The sequence below is a fragment of the Panthera pardus genome, unplaced genomic scaffold (genome assembly GCF_024362965.1).
Source record: "Panthera pardus isolate Hobbes unplaced genomic scaffold, ASM2436296v1 HiC_scaffold_3, whole genome shotgun sequence".
In the NCBI taxonomy this organism is placed as follows: Eukaryota; Metazoa; Chordata; class Mammalia; order Carnivora; family Felidae; genus Panthera; species Panthera pardus.
Genome location: NW_026526876.1, coordinates 13,884,571 through 13,896,465, shown reverse-complemented (window position 1 = coordinate 13,896,465; position 11,895 = coordinate 13,884,571). Strand labels below are relative to the sequence as shown.

At 67.8% G+C, this 11,895-nt stretch overlaps 1 protein-coding gene across 2 annotated transcripts; it reads left to right on the top strand.

Moving 5' to 3' along the window:
* The first annotated feature begins 2,498 nt into the window (after positions 1-2,498).
* On the top strand, positions 2,499-11,017 carry GCGR (glucagon receptor). Of its 2 annotated transcripts, none has more exons than XM_053893364.1 (14): positions 2,499-2,749; positions 6,978-7,149; positions 7,258-7,360; positions 8,024-8,131; positions 8,205-8,326; positions 8,422-8,528; positions 8,616-8,772; positions 8,869-9,028; positions 9,111-9,171; positions 9,384-9,453; positions 9,680-9,768; positions 9,890-10,028; positions 10,104-10,145; positions 10,510-11,017. In XM_053893364.1, exons 2-14 carry the CDS (start codon positions 7,087-7,089, stop codon positions 10,738-10,740), a joined length of 1,452 nt encoding a protein of 483 aa, XP_053749339.1. In that variant the 5' UTR covers positions 2,499-2,749; positions 6,978-7,086; the 3' UTR covers positions 10,741-11,017. The 2 variants fall into 2 exon arrangements, with proteins under 2 accessions (XP_053749339.1, XP_053749338.1); XM_053893363.1 differs by lacking the exon at positions 2,499-2,749 and adding an exon at positions 3,151-3,306.
* Positions 11,018-11,895: the final 878 nt, after the last annotated feature.

The window sequence follows — 11,895 nt, the reverse complement described above, 5'->3', positions numbered from 1 at the left end:
CGGGTTCAAGCCCTGTGTCTGGCTCGGCTGAGGGCTCAGAGCCTGCTTCAGACCCTCTGTCTCCCTCCCTCTGCCCCTCCCCTGTTCTCTCTCTCAAAAATAAATAAACATTAAGAAAAAGTCGGATGCTTAACCAACTGGGCCACGCAGGTGCCCCTCAGATACGACACTTTTCATCTACAAGGGCTCTTTCTGGTTCTCTGCCCGTCTTCCACGATGTCCTGTTCCCGCTGCAGGGGCGCCTCTCGCCGTCACCGCGGGGTGAGCAGCGCGGCCACCACGTCGCTGACGTTTTCTCCAGCGTCCTTCTTGCCCTCAGTTCTTGGTCCCCGGTTTTCCATCCACCTCTAAGAGCGAGGTGCCAGGACAAGCCCGGGCTCTGGTTGAGTCAGATCTGATGGGTCTCACCCAAGCGCAGAGGCGCTGAGATGGGCGCTCCGTCCCCTCTTGTTGATAGAAGGGACACTTATGTGACAAGTTGTGGTGGGGAGTGCAAAGCCGGGAACAAAACTACGTCCCGGGTCAGGAGCCCAGGGAAGGCGCCTGGAGGAAACGGTCCGCGCTGTCAATAGCGGCTCTGTCTGGCGGGGGGAGGACCCCCTTCTGGCTCCGCCTTCTTTCCTGCAGCCCTGATGCCCCTCCCCACCCGGGCTCCCCCTGCCCTCGGTTTCTGTTGTTCGGCCACCCGTCTGGCCACCCTGGAACATGAGGGTGGGCGTCTGTCTGGTTCTCCCCCGACAGGCAAGCGGGCGCTGGGCCTGTGGGCAGCACTCCATAAGCTGGTCAAGCACCTGAATTAAGCCCTGCTGGGCTTCTCTCCAGACCTCGCGGTGCAGACAGATGGAGCCCGCATTCCAGTCTTCACCCTGGCCTTCCCCAGAGCCCAGCCAGCATACCTCCAGGGACATGCCACTCCCCTCAGAACCCTCGGGGACTCTGCAGAGGGCAGGCACCCTCCTCAGCACTCGGGCTCTGTGGGAAGGCCCAGCCCCCTCCTTTCCCAGCTCCCACTTTGTTTATGTCTTCTGAGTTCCGTTATGTAAATAGAGGTGGCCCAGCCCTGGGAGGCCCCCCACCCCATCTGTCCCATCCCCTTCTGATGCCCCCCCACGCCCCGCCCCCGCCCCAGTCCACGCGTCACAGGTGTTGCCCCCCACCCCCCATCTCTTTAGCTTGGGACCCAACCAGGGCTGCAGGGCAGGGTCTTCCTTGGGGATGGACGGGGCGTGACCCAGATCTGTGCCGCCCCCTCCACGGGCCCCACCACAGAAAGGTGCGGGGGGGGGGGGGGGGGGGGGGGGGGGGGGGAAGGAGCTGGAGGAAGGGGATAGGGGGAGGGCGGAGGCAGAGGCAAAGGGAGTCTTTGGAAGCTAACTCCCCCCGCCCCCAGCCCAGCATCTGCACCTGCACCCAGCTAGCTGTGGCCCTAGGTGGAGCCACAGTTTCTGACCTTTGCCTCTGACCTTTGCCTTCTGCCCGTTCCCAGAATGAAAACAGAAAGGCTAGCTCTGGGGGCAGGGTCTCGGGGGGGCTGGTAAGAATGGAGGTCCGGGGGCGCCTGGGTGGCTTGGTCGGTTAAGCGTCCGACTTCAGCTCAGGTCATGATCTCTCGGTCCGTGAGTTCGAGCCCCGCGTCGGGCTCTGTGCTGACAGCTCAGAGCCTGGAGCCTGCTTCCGATTCTGTGTCTCCCTCTCTCTCTGACCCTCCCCCATTCACTCTCTGTCTCCAAAATAAATAAACGTTAAAAAAAAAAAAAAAAAGAATGGAGGTCCGAAGGGCACCCCCATCTCTGGGCCGGGCACAGAGATGTGCTAAAGACCGGCTACCTGTCGCCCAGCGGGGCCAGCTTTAGCTTTGTTCCGGGGACTGTGGGATGGGCGGCAGGGTGGCCTACAGGTTCCAGTGTCCCCCTAAAACGGAAGTAGCGTCGAGAGAAGGGTCCCAAGGACAAAGGGTAGCACCAAAAAAGGAGCTGAGCCAGGGAGGCCGTCCTGGGTGACAGTGGGTGGCTGGTCGGGGTTGACAGTGGAGAAGAGACCCGATGGATTCCAGCGAGATGCAGAAGGAGAATGGAGATTTGCTGATGGACAGGAGGCCTTGGGACACTGCCCGGTGTCCAGAGGCCGGTGGGGTGGGTGGAGGAAGTCCCTCTGGGGACTAGGAGCAGGTGGGGGGAGAGGGCTCCAGGGGGGGCCTTGGGCACCCGGAGGAGGCGGGGGGGGGGGGGGGGGGGGGGGGGGGGGGGGAGCTGTGAAGGAGAGGGAGAGAGCAGGGCAGTGAAGAGGGCGAGGGGGAGTGCCACCCTGGAAGCCACAGACACCAGATAACGTTCTAGAAGGAGGGAGGACGGTTAGGGTCCCAGGATGCTGAAAGGCCAGGAAAGAGGAGGCCCCAAAGCGTCCCTGGGGTCTGGTGACCCTGAAGTCACTGGGCACAGAGCAGGGGCTGGGATTCAGGCTTTAGCCCCCTCCCGGGGGGGCGGGGAGGAGAGGGCACCCTCAGGAGGGTGAGCCCAGGGCAGAAGTCTGGGGAGGAGGAGGTTGGGAGGAGCAGAGCGTCCCCGGGGCACCGGGAGCAGCGGCGGCATCGGCGGGAGGAGTCGGGTCGGTGGCACCGGCAAGCGAGCGGTGCTGGAGAGGCCCCGAGAGCCCGGGGCCGGGGGACACCCCACGGGCCGCCCTGCCCCCACCCAGCCCAGTCTGCCCCGTGGCGCGCTCGGAAGAAATGTCCCCCAGAGCCGCGGCGGGGGTAAGTGGGGTCCAGTCGGCGCGGCATCCGGGAAAGAGGCGGGGCGGGTCGGGGAGCGCGGAGGGGGGGCGGGGGGTGGCGCGAGAGGAGGGGACGTCGAGTCACAGCCTCCCTCCCGCCACGGCCGAGCGCTCTGCTCACCCCCGCCAGTCCCCCCCGCGCCTCCTGTTCCCCGGGGTAGCCGCTGACCCGCCGCGACCCGGTCTGCAGACCCGTCCCGGGGGTGGGGGTCCGCAGGGCAGCGATCTGCGGGCAGGAGTCCGGGACCCGGGCGGGGGCGGGGGAGGGAGCGCGGCGCCGGGTGGGGGAGGGCGGGCGGGGACCCTCCGTGAGGCCCCCCCTCCCCCCACCCCGCCCCCCCGCGGGGCCGCTCCCGCCCCCGCCCCTCCGCCTCCGCCGCCGCCGCCGCCGCCGCCGCTGCCGCCACCGCCACCGCCACCCAGCGTCGCCGCCGGAAAGTTTTCGCGCGGCGGGCGCGGGAGCGGAGCGGGCGCCGACCCGAGAGCGCGGAGGGCGGCGAGGAACCGGGGCCGGAGCGGGAGGCCGAGCGGCACACGGTGAGCAACCCGGGCCCGGCCCCGAGGGGACGTCCCCGGAGCCCACCCGGCCAGGGCCCGCGGGGTGGGCAGCGCAGAAATGGCCGGCGGGGACCCCTGTCGTGGGCCGGGCGGTCTCAGGGCCCGGGGTGTCGCTGTCCTCACCCCGGCGGACACCTCCGTCCCCATCCGATTCGCCCTTCCAGCTCAGACGGTCAACCGGGTCCCGCACCGTCGGGCAGTCTGGGGTCTCCTCCCTGGGGAGGGCGGCCGGGGTTGCGGGCGGTGGTCCGGGCGGCCCCAGTCAGCTCTCCACTCCTGTCCAGCACCCGCCCCCTTGGCCGCCCCCGCAAGGTGCCCACAAGCAGCTCTAAGGAGACACCCCAGAGATTCCCAGGGGGAGGGCAGAGGCAGTCCTGCTTGCCCCCTTTGGCCCCAGCTCCCCAGAACAGCCCCCCCTCCCCGTCTCCCCACCCCCAGGTCCCCAGGACTCCCACTGCATCATCCCTTCTACCCGGCTTCCCCAGGAGGGGGCAAGTGGCGCTGCACCCTGCCCGGCCCATTCTTCGTGGGGCCCACACTTGTCACTTTGACCCAGAGCGAGGGCCGGTGGCTGACCTGCTCTGCTCTGCCCCCACCATTCCAGTGTCCCCCCCCCCCCCACTACTTCCAGGCCTCGGGGTTTCTGTCCCCACCCTGAACCAACTGACCCCTGACGTCTGGGCACCCGCATGGTCACAGGACTGGCCCTGGCTGTCTCTTGGTCCCCCAGCGCTGGGGGATGAGGGTTGGAGGGGAATTGCACCCTGGCTGGCATCCAGGTCTGCTCCGCCCCACGGGGGTGGGGAGGACACGGGAGTCAGGCTTTGTCAACAGCCGGTGGCCCCTGATCCTGCCCTGGGGCCATGACCTTCCTGCTACTTGCTCTGGTTTCACAAAAACACCCCCCACCCCCAGCACGTCACACCCCTTTGAGGCTGGGAATCCTCAAACCCCCCTCATTTGGATCAAGGGGCAAACAGGGGGTGACCAGGGCAACCTAGCCGGTTCCCTGGACCAACCGCCCATTCTGGGGGCCCCTCCTCCAGTCCAGTCTGGCAGTCCTTCAGCTATCCCCAGTGGAAGCTGGTGGGATGGTGGCTGGGCCGTGAGCACCTGGGAGTGGTGCCTTGGCCAGGCTTGGGGCTGGGCACCCCCTGCAAGCCAGCCCAATAGGTGGTGTGTGGGGGGGGGGGAATCCAAGGGGGGAGGGAAAGGGCTGGGAAAGGGGACAGGAGGTGAGCTGAGCAGCTGGGGAAGGCCACCTCGTCCTTTCCTAGCCCACCAGACCTCCCACGAGGCCCCTGACTCTGCCTCTCTGCTTAAACCCCTGCCCACATCTCCAGCACCGAGCTGACACTTGTGCGGGGGCAGTCCAGGACCAGGTCACCCGGTCCACGAAGCGAGGAGGCTCAGGTCCCTGGCGGGCCGTGCCCCACCCCCGCCGGCTCAAGCTAGGGTAATAAGGTGGAAAATAGCTAGCTCTGGAGCTGCGGCCGATGGGGGGCTGGGGGAGCCCCAGAAGCCGCGTCTCCGCCTCTGACCGCCTCATCGTCTCGGCTTCAACCCTCATCCAATTCGGCAAATATTTATCCCGGGGCTGGATTTCAGTGCGCCCCCGCGGTAGGGCAGGGGCCTGGCCATGGTCATCCGTGTGGCAAAGCTCATTTACTCCTCAAGATAGGGAAGCAGGGATCCCCATTTGTAAAGTGGGGAAACTGAGCCTCTGGGAAATTAAATTCTTTACCCGTGGCCCCAGAACCGGAACGGGGCTGGCACGCGACAGGCCCTCTGCTGTGGGGCCGGCCTGGCATCTGGGTGCCGAAAGCCAGGGCCCGAGACCCTCAGCCTTGCACGGCCGAAAGTCAGCAAGGTGAGCTCCCCTTTTCCAGCCGGCTGCTCAGGTGCTGCCAGGCTTGTCCCGGCCGCCACCCCCAGCTGCGGTCCGAGGGGCTGTCCTTCTGGCGTGGAGCTCCTCGCTCCCCATCCCCAGCTGCGGGGCTGGCAGGGAAAACCTACTGGGCCGTCCTTCCTCCCCGTGTCCCCTGCCTGCATCTTCGCTGTCCGCCGTGCCCCAGCCAGCCCTTGCCTCCCCCTCCCTGCCTCTCAGGCCACCCCTGCACCGCCTCTCCCTCCTGCAAGAGGCTGGCTCCTGCCTGTTCCTTACCCACCCGGCTCAGTGGCCGGAGCCGGCAAGGGGCAGGGCAGAGGACGGGGCTGGCCAATCAGCCTCAGGAGATAAGGCCCCTTGGGCGACCCCAGGGCTGGAGATACCTGAACTGGCCCTCGTTCTCCACCTGCCTGCCACTTTCCCTGCCAAAAGGGTCCTCCACACTGTGGCGCCTCGGCTCCTGAGCCCTCAGTCTGCGTGTCCCCTCGCCTGGCTTGTAGACTGGGGACCGGTGACCGTTGGGTGAGGCTTCTACCGGGCTGGCCTGCACCCGTGGTCAGGGGCTGGGTCAGGAGCCCCACAGAAGTGCCCGTCCTGGATCACTGAGCTCTCACCCCACATGGTGACGTCTCAGGGTCCCCTTAGGGCTGAGGGGTGAATTCAGGGGAGCCCTAGGTTGAGCTGGCCCCACGAGGGCCCAACTGGACGCTGATGGGAGGAAGCTGAAACCTTCCACCTGCCTGCACCCCACCCCGCCCCCTCCCACCCCTGGCTGCTCACTGTCTTCCAGCCAACTGGTTGTTCATCTGTCCATCCATCCGTCCATCACTTGTTCACTCCTTGCCAGGGTGCCCAAAGAAGGGATTATCCAGGGCCCTGGAGGGCTCACGCAAGCCATTCCTAAGGGAGTCCACACCCAGGCCCTAAGGGGCCCCTCCCTCCTGCCCTCGGGGAATTCGCTCAGAGCCCAAGACAGGCTCTGAAAGCAAAGAAAGTCGATCCGATCTGCCACCCCAGATCTCCACTCAGACTCAGGCCAGGCCCAGGGCACCCCCCTGCAGGCACCACCACGGCGGGGGTCCCGAGCTTGGGCAGCCAGCCACCTGCATTATGCGCCCCAGGGGATCCAGGAAGCCAGGCCTGAGCCTTGGGTGGGGCCCAGAGGGTACCCCTCGACACCCAGTCCTGGGAAGAGGGCATGTGTGTGACAGGGACCATCCTAGGCATGTGCCCGGCACTCCTGGCCCCTGGACGAGGCTGGGAGCTGGCCTGGGGCCACCTGGATAACCACGGCACTGTGATGGATGGCCCTGGCGCCCCGCCCCGGCCTGGCAAGCTGCCTTTCCCAGGGGCTAAGAATAGGTAGGGAGGATGGCAAGGGCCGAAGGGAGGAGGTGGGTAACCAGGGAGGCTGCTTCGAGCAGCTTTGTCGTCAGGCAGGATGGTGACCGCCACCAGCATGGGGCGGGGAGAGCTCCGGGCCTGTCAGAGCTGCCAGACAGACAGCCACCAGCCGTGGGAAACCCAGCTCCCCCCGGGGGAGACAGCACAGCCTCCACGACCCTGGGCAGCACCTCCTGGCACCGGGCCGGACCCCAACCCTGTCGTTGGCCAAGAGCGACTTCTGGCATCTTCTCCCTCCCGGCTCCCACTTCATCAACAGGACCAGAGGCTCAGAGGGGCGGTTTCAGGGAAGAAGAAAACCTCTCTGGTCGCAGCGGAGCCCAGCTGGGTCTCCTCACCCGTGGGGGTCCCTCCACAGGCCCCGCTGCTTCGACCGGACTTCCCCAGAGGAGCGTGCGTGCCCAGGAGGACCACTTTGCCCCAGCCGCGCAGTCCCAGCCAAATGTGGGGGGCGGCCGCTCAGAGGCATGCCCCCCACCCGGACACACCGCCCCCACTTTCTCCCACTGCTGCTGCTGCTGGCCTGCCAGGTGAGCACCACGGCCAGACGCCCCGCCAGCCCCCCCGGGCTCCCACCCACCGGCCTGCCTCTCCCGCTGATGCAGTCCTGTCCCCTGTCCCTTCACCTGTCCGCCCAGCCACAGGCCCCCTCCGCCCAGGTGATGGACTTCCTGTTTGAGAAGTGGAAGCTGTACGGTGACCAGTGTCTCTACAACCTGAGCCTGCTGCCCCCCCCAACCGGTGAGCCCCTAGCCTTTCACCATTCCTGCCCCCCTGCCCCCCCTCCCCCCGTTTATAGGGGAGCCGCGGAAAGGCCAGTCAGCGACTTATTCAAGGCCACACACCAGGAAAGAAAAGAAATGGTCCAGAACTGGGAGCTACACAGTCCCCCACCTCCCCCCCAGTCCGCTGCTGGTCCCAGGGGTCATGTCTTTGCCCCCATGGAGCTTCAGGCCCAGCAGGCAGATGGGGTGGTGAGGGAGGCAGCCCACACGAGGCCCGGGTGCAGAGGGAGATGGGCCGTCATGCGGCGCAGGCAGGGACAGGGGCACGTAAGTTCTGAGGGTCACTCAGGGCCGTTGTCCGATGGAGGGAGGGAGCCTGTGCTGGGCCGAGGGAAAGGGGATGTGAGCCACAGACTCGGGGCTGGACCCTGGAAGGAAGCCAACAGATAGGGGTTCGGCCCCCGGAGAGGGAGGCACTGCAAGGGGGCACTGGGAAGAGGGACGAGCCCGGGTGGGTTTGGGGCACGTTGGAGACGGCAGGTGTGCAAGGGGAGTGGGGGAGGGCTACATGCTGGGGAGCAGAGGATGATAGGCAGGGCCTTCTAAGAGGAGACCGCCGGCCGCGTAGGCCGGGCCCTGCTGAGGGGCCCCTCCCAGCCCGCCCTGCTTTGCCTCGCAGAGCTGGTCTGTAACAGAACCTTCGACAAGTATTCCTGTTGGCCGGACACCCTTCCCAACACCACGGCCAACATCTCCTGCCCCTGGTACCTGCCCTGGCACCACAAAGGTAACTGTGGAGGGGCTGCGGGGCTTGGCCGAGGGGCCGGGGGCCGGGGGCTGACCGGAGCCTGCCCTTCCAGTGCAACACCGCCTCGTCTTCAAGAAGTGCGGGCCTGACGGGCAGTGGGTGCGCGGGCCCCGGGGACAGCCGTGGCGGAATGCTTCTCAGTGCCAGATGGACGACGACGAGATTGAGGTCCAGGTCAGCCCGCGGCGGGCGCAGCGGGGCCCCGGGGAGGGGGGCGGGAGGCGGGGCGCGGCGGCGCCCCGGCCCTGACCGGCCACCGCGCTTTGCAGAAGGAGGTGGCCAAGATGTACAACAGCTTCCAGGTGATGTACACGGTGGGGTACTCTCTCTCCCTGGGGGCCCTGCTCCTGGCCCTCGCCACCCTGCTGGGCCTCAGGTATGCCCGCCCACCCTGCTCGGCCCCCCTCCGCCCCCACCGAGGGAAGCGGGCCGGCGGGCAGGCACCGACTCGCTGTCCCCACAGCAAGCTGCACTGCACCCGAAACTACATCCACGCAAACCTGTTCGCGTCCTTCGTGCTCAAGGCCAGTTCCGTGCTGGTCATCGACACGCTGCTCAAGACCCGGTACAGCCAGAAGATCGGCGACGACCTCAGCGTGAGCGTCTGGCTGAGTGATGGGGTGAGCACCCAGACCGGGCCTCCGGGCCTCCGGGCCTCCCGGCCCCAGGGCGGCAGGTGGCCGCGGGACCCGAGCTCACCCCGCCCCTGCGGCCAGGCAGTGGCCGGCTGCCGGGTGGCCGCGGTGTTCATGCAGTACGGCATCGTGGCCAACTATTGCTGGCTGCTGGTGGAGGGCGTGTACCTGCACAGCCTGCTGGGCCTCGCCGCCTTCCCGGAGAGGAGCTTCTTCGCCCTCTACCTGGGCCTCGGCTGGGGTGAGTAGGCCGGTGCGGGGCGGAGGGGGGGGGGGGGCAGGCTGGCCGGGGCCGCGGGACCACAGCTGCCCCCTCCCCGCAGGTGCCCCCATGCTCTTCGTCATCCCCTGGGCTGTGGTCAAGTGTCTGTTTGAGAACATCCAGTGAGTATGGGCCGGCCAGAGGACAGGGCTGGGGGCGGCCGCAGGGTGCTGGGCCGGGTGTGTGGGCGGAGTCAATAGTCAGAGGCGGGGGCGGGGAGCGAGCCTGCCCAAGGATGGGGGTCACTTCCCACCCTCTCCCAAGGCACTAACTAGACCCCCCATGGCTGGGGGGAGGGGGTGCTGGCGGGACCTGAGCCGGCCCCGCCCTGCAGGTGCTGGACGAGCAACGATAACATGGGCTTCTGGTGGATCCTGCGCTTCCCCGTCTTCCTGGCGATCCTGGTGAGGAAGTGAGGCACGGGGAGGGGTACGCAGGCTGCCGGTGTCTGGCCCCCGCCCGCCCCCTCCTCCTGTGTGGGCCCCGGGGGCCCGAGGAGGCGGACGACCTTGCTGGCCGCAGGGAGGGAGGCCCTGGCCCTCAGCCGGGACACCAGCCGGTGCCCAACCCCGGCCCGCGTGGCCGCCAGTTCCGGGAGGGGCCGCCCTGAGCCCTGCCCTCCACACACAGATCAACCTCCTCATCTTCACCCGCGTCCTCCGCGTCCTCGTGGCCAAGCTGCGAGCCCGCCAGATGCGCTACACCGACTACAAGTTCCGGTGGGTGCGGGCGGCTTTCGGACCCCGAGGCCGGGAGGAGGCGGGAGGGCTGGGGGCGCGGGGGGACACCGGGGTCCCGGCGGGCAGGGCTGGGTCCGGCGGCTCAGGCTCCTTCCCACAGGCTGGCGAAGTCCACGCTGACCCTCATCCCCTTGCTGGGGGTCCACGAGGTGGTGTTTGCCTTCGTGACGGACGAGCACGCCCAGGGGACCCTGCGCTCCGCCAAGCTTTTCTTCGACCTCTTCCTCAGCTCCTTCCAGGTGCCCGCCCTGCCCCCTGTAACCGCCTGGCCCCCTCCGGGCCTGGGCGAGGCCCTGACTGCCTCCTCTCTCCAGGGCCTGCTGGTGGCTGTTCTGTACTGTTTCCTCAATAAGGAGGTAGGCGGGGAGGTCTGGGACCGGGCCTGCGGTTGGGGTCGGAGGGGAGCTTAGGCGCCCTGGCCTCACCCGTGCAGGGGGCGCCCCCCACGTCCATCTGCATGTACTGGCGCCGCGGTCCCCACAACGCCGGGTGCTGCCCCCCCCCCCCCCGCCCCCCCAGATGGTCAGCCTCGGCCTGGTGCTCGGGGCGTGCGCGGTGAAGGGGGGGTGCCCGGGAACCGGAAGACCCCAGGGGCCCGTGGTGGTGCAGCCCGCCTTGTCTACACCCGGGGTCGCCGGCGGGTCCTTCAAGGCTGGGAGGTCGGGGGTCCCGGCGGGGGGCGGGACTGGCCCGACCTGCCCCGCCCCCCCCGCCCCCCAGGTGCAGTCGGAGCTGCTGCGGCGCTGGCACCGCTGGCACGTGGGCAACTCGCTGCGGGAACAGCGCCACGTGCACAGGCCCTCGGCCTCGGCCCGGCCCCGGGGCCGCGCCCCCAGCGCGAAGCTGCTGCTCTCCGGGGGCGGGGGCGGCAGCAACGGGGCCGGCCGGGACCCCTCCGCGGAGACCGGCCGGGTCAGCAGCCTCCCTGGGTTGGCCGAGAGCCCCTTCTAACGCCCCCGCGGGCCCCGCCGAGGCCGGACTCGGGTGCTGAGAGAGGGCCCTGCTGAACCACCCAGAGCCCAGGCGGGAGGGACGGGAGCCGGACAGCGGCCCCACCGTCCACCCGTGCCCCGCCCGGTGTGGGAGGTCTGAGGGCCTCCCTTCTGCCCTGTGCTGGGGGGGGGGGGGGGGGGGCGGGGTGTGACGGGAAGCCGTGCTGTGAGCGCCTGCCGGTGTAGCCGGTGTTTAAGGACGTGTGTACCCCCAACAATAAAGAGTCTGAGTAGCGGCCGCACCCCGTGGGGAGCTGGGCTGAAAGAGAGGGCGGGGCCGGGCCCAGGGCCTCCCCACGGAAGGGAGCAGCCTTGGATGAGGACTGCGGCTGGTGTGCTGCCTCTGGGAGCCCCCCATTTTCCCGATAACTTGGAGCTGGAACCCCTGAGGGGGTCCCAAAGCGCGACCCGACCGGTGGCTGACAGCGCCCCTCCCCGTCCTCACCGGAGCAGTTTCTAGCCACCCTCCCATGCTGGTTTAGGTGGGGCTCGCCCACACCCTGGGCCCGAGGGGACGGTCCATTCGTTTTGGCTGCCAACCCCCAGAGGGTCACCATCAGCCAGCGGAAGGGTGTGAAGGGGCGGACGATGGCGGAGGGAAGTCGGCAGGTACCACACTCCTTCCACCAACCCCACGCGAATACCTCGGGCTCTCTCCCGGAGCCAGGGCTGAGCTCAGGCCCGACAGGGGCATCGGCAGACAATCCAGAGCCGGATGTCCTCCACTGGCCGCTACTCGATCCCGGCTCTAACCCCAACAATTCACAGACCATTTAGCAGATGAAGTGGGGAGGAACGGACCCCCCAAAATTGAAATGGTCTGAGTGATGGCAGCGGCACTATTTCCCCAAGACCTCTGCGCCGTCCTGACGTCATCGCTTAACAGAGAAGCCTGACCCGCTCCACCCGAGTGAGTGCAGCAAGGACACTGTCCGTGGCATGATGGGTGGGCACCCTGCTTGGCAGGCAGCAAGGGCTGGTGCTCACCAGGGAAGAGTGGAGTGTCCTACACAGGAAGAACCAGACGGTGCACTTAGGTGGGGAACCCAATTGCTTGGGGAGCACCCCAAGGTCAAGGTTGCCATCTTGGGGATAGTGTATCTGACGCGGGGAT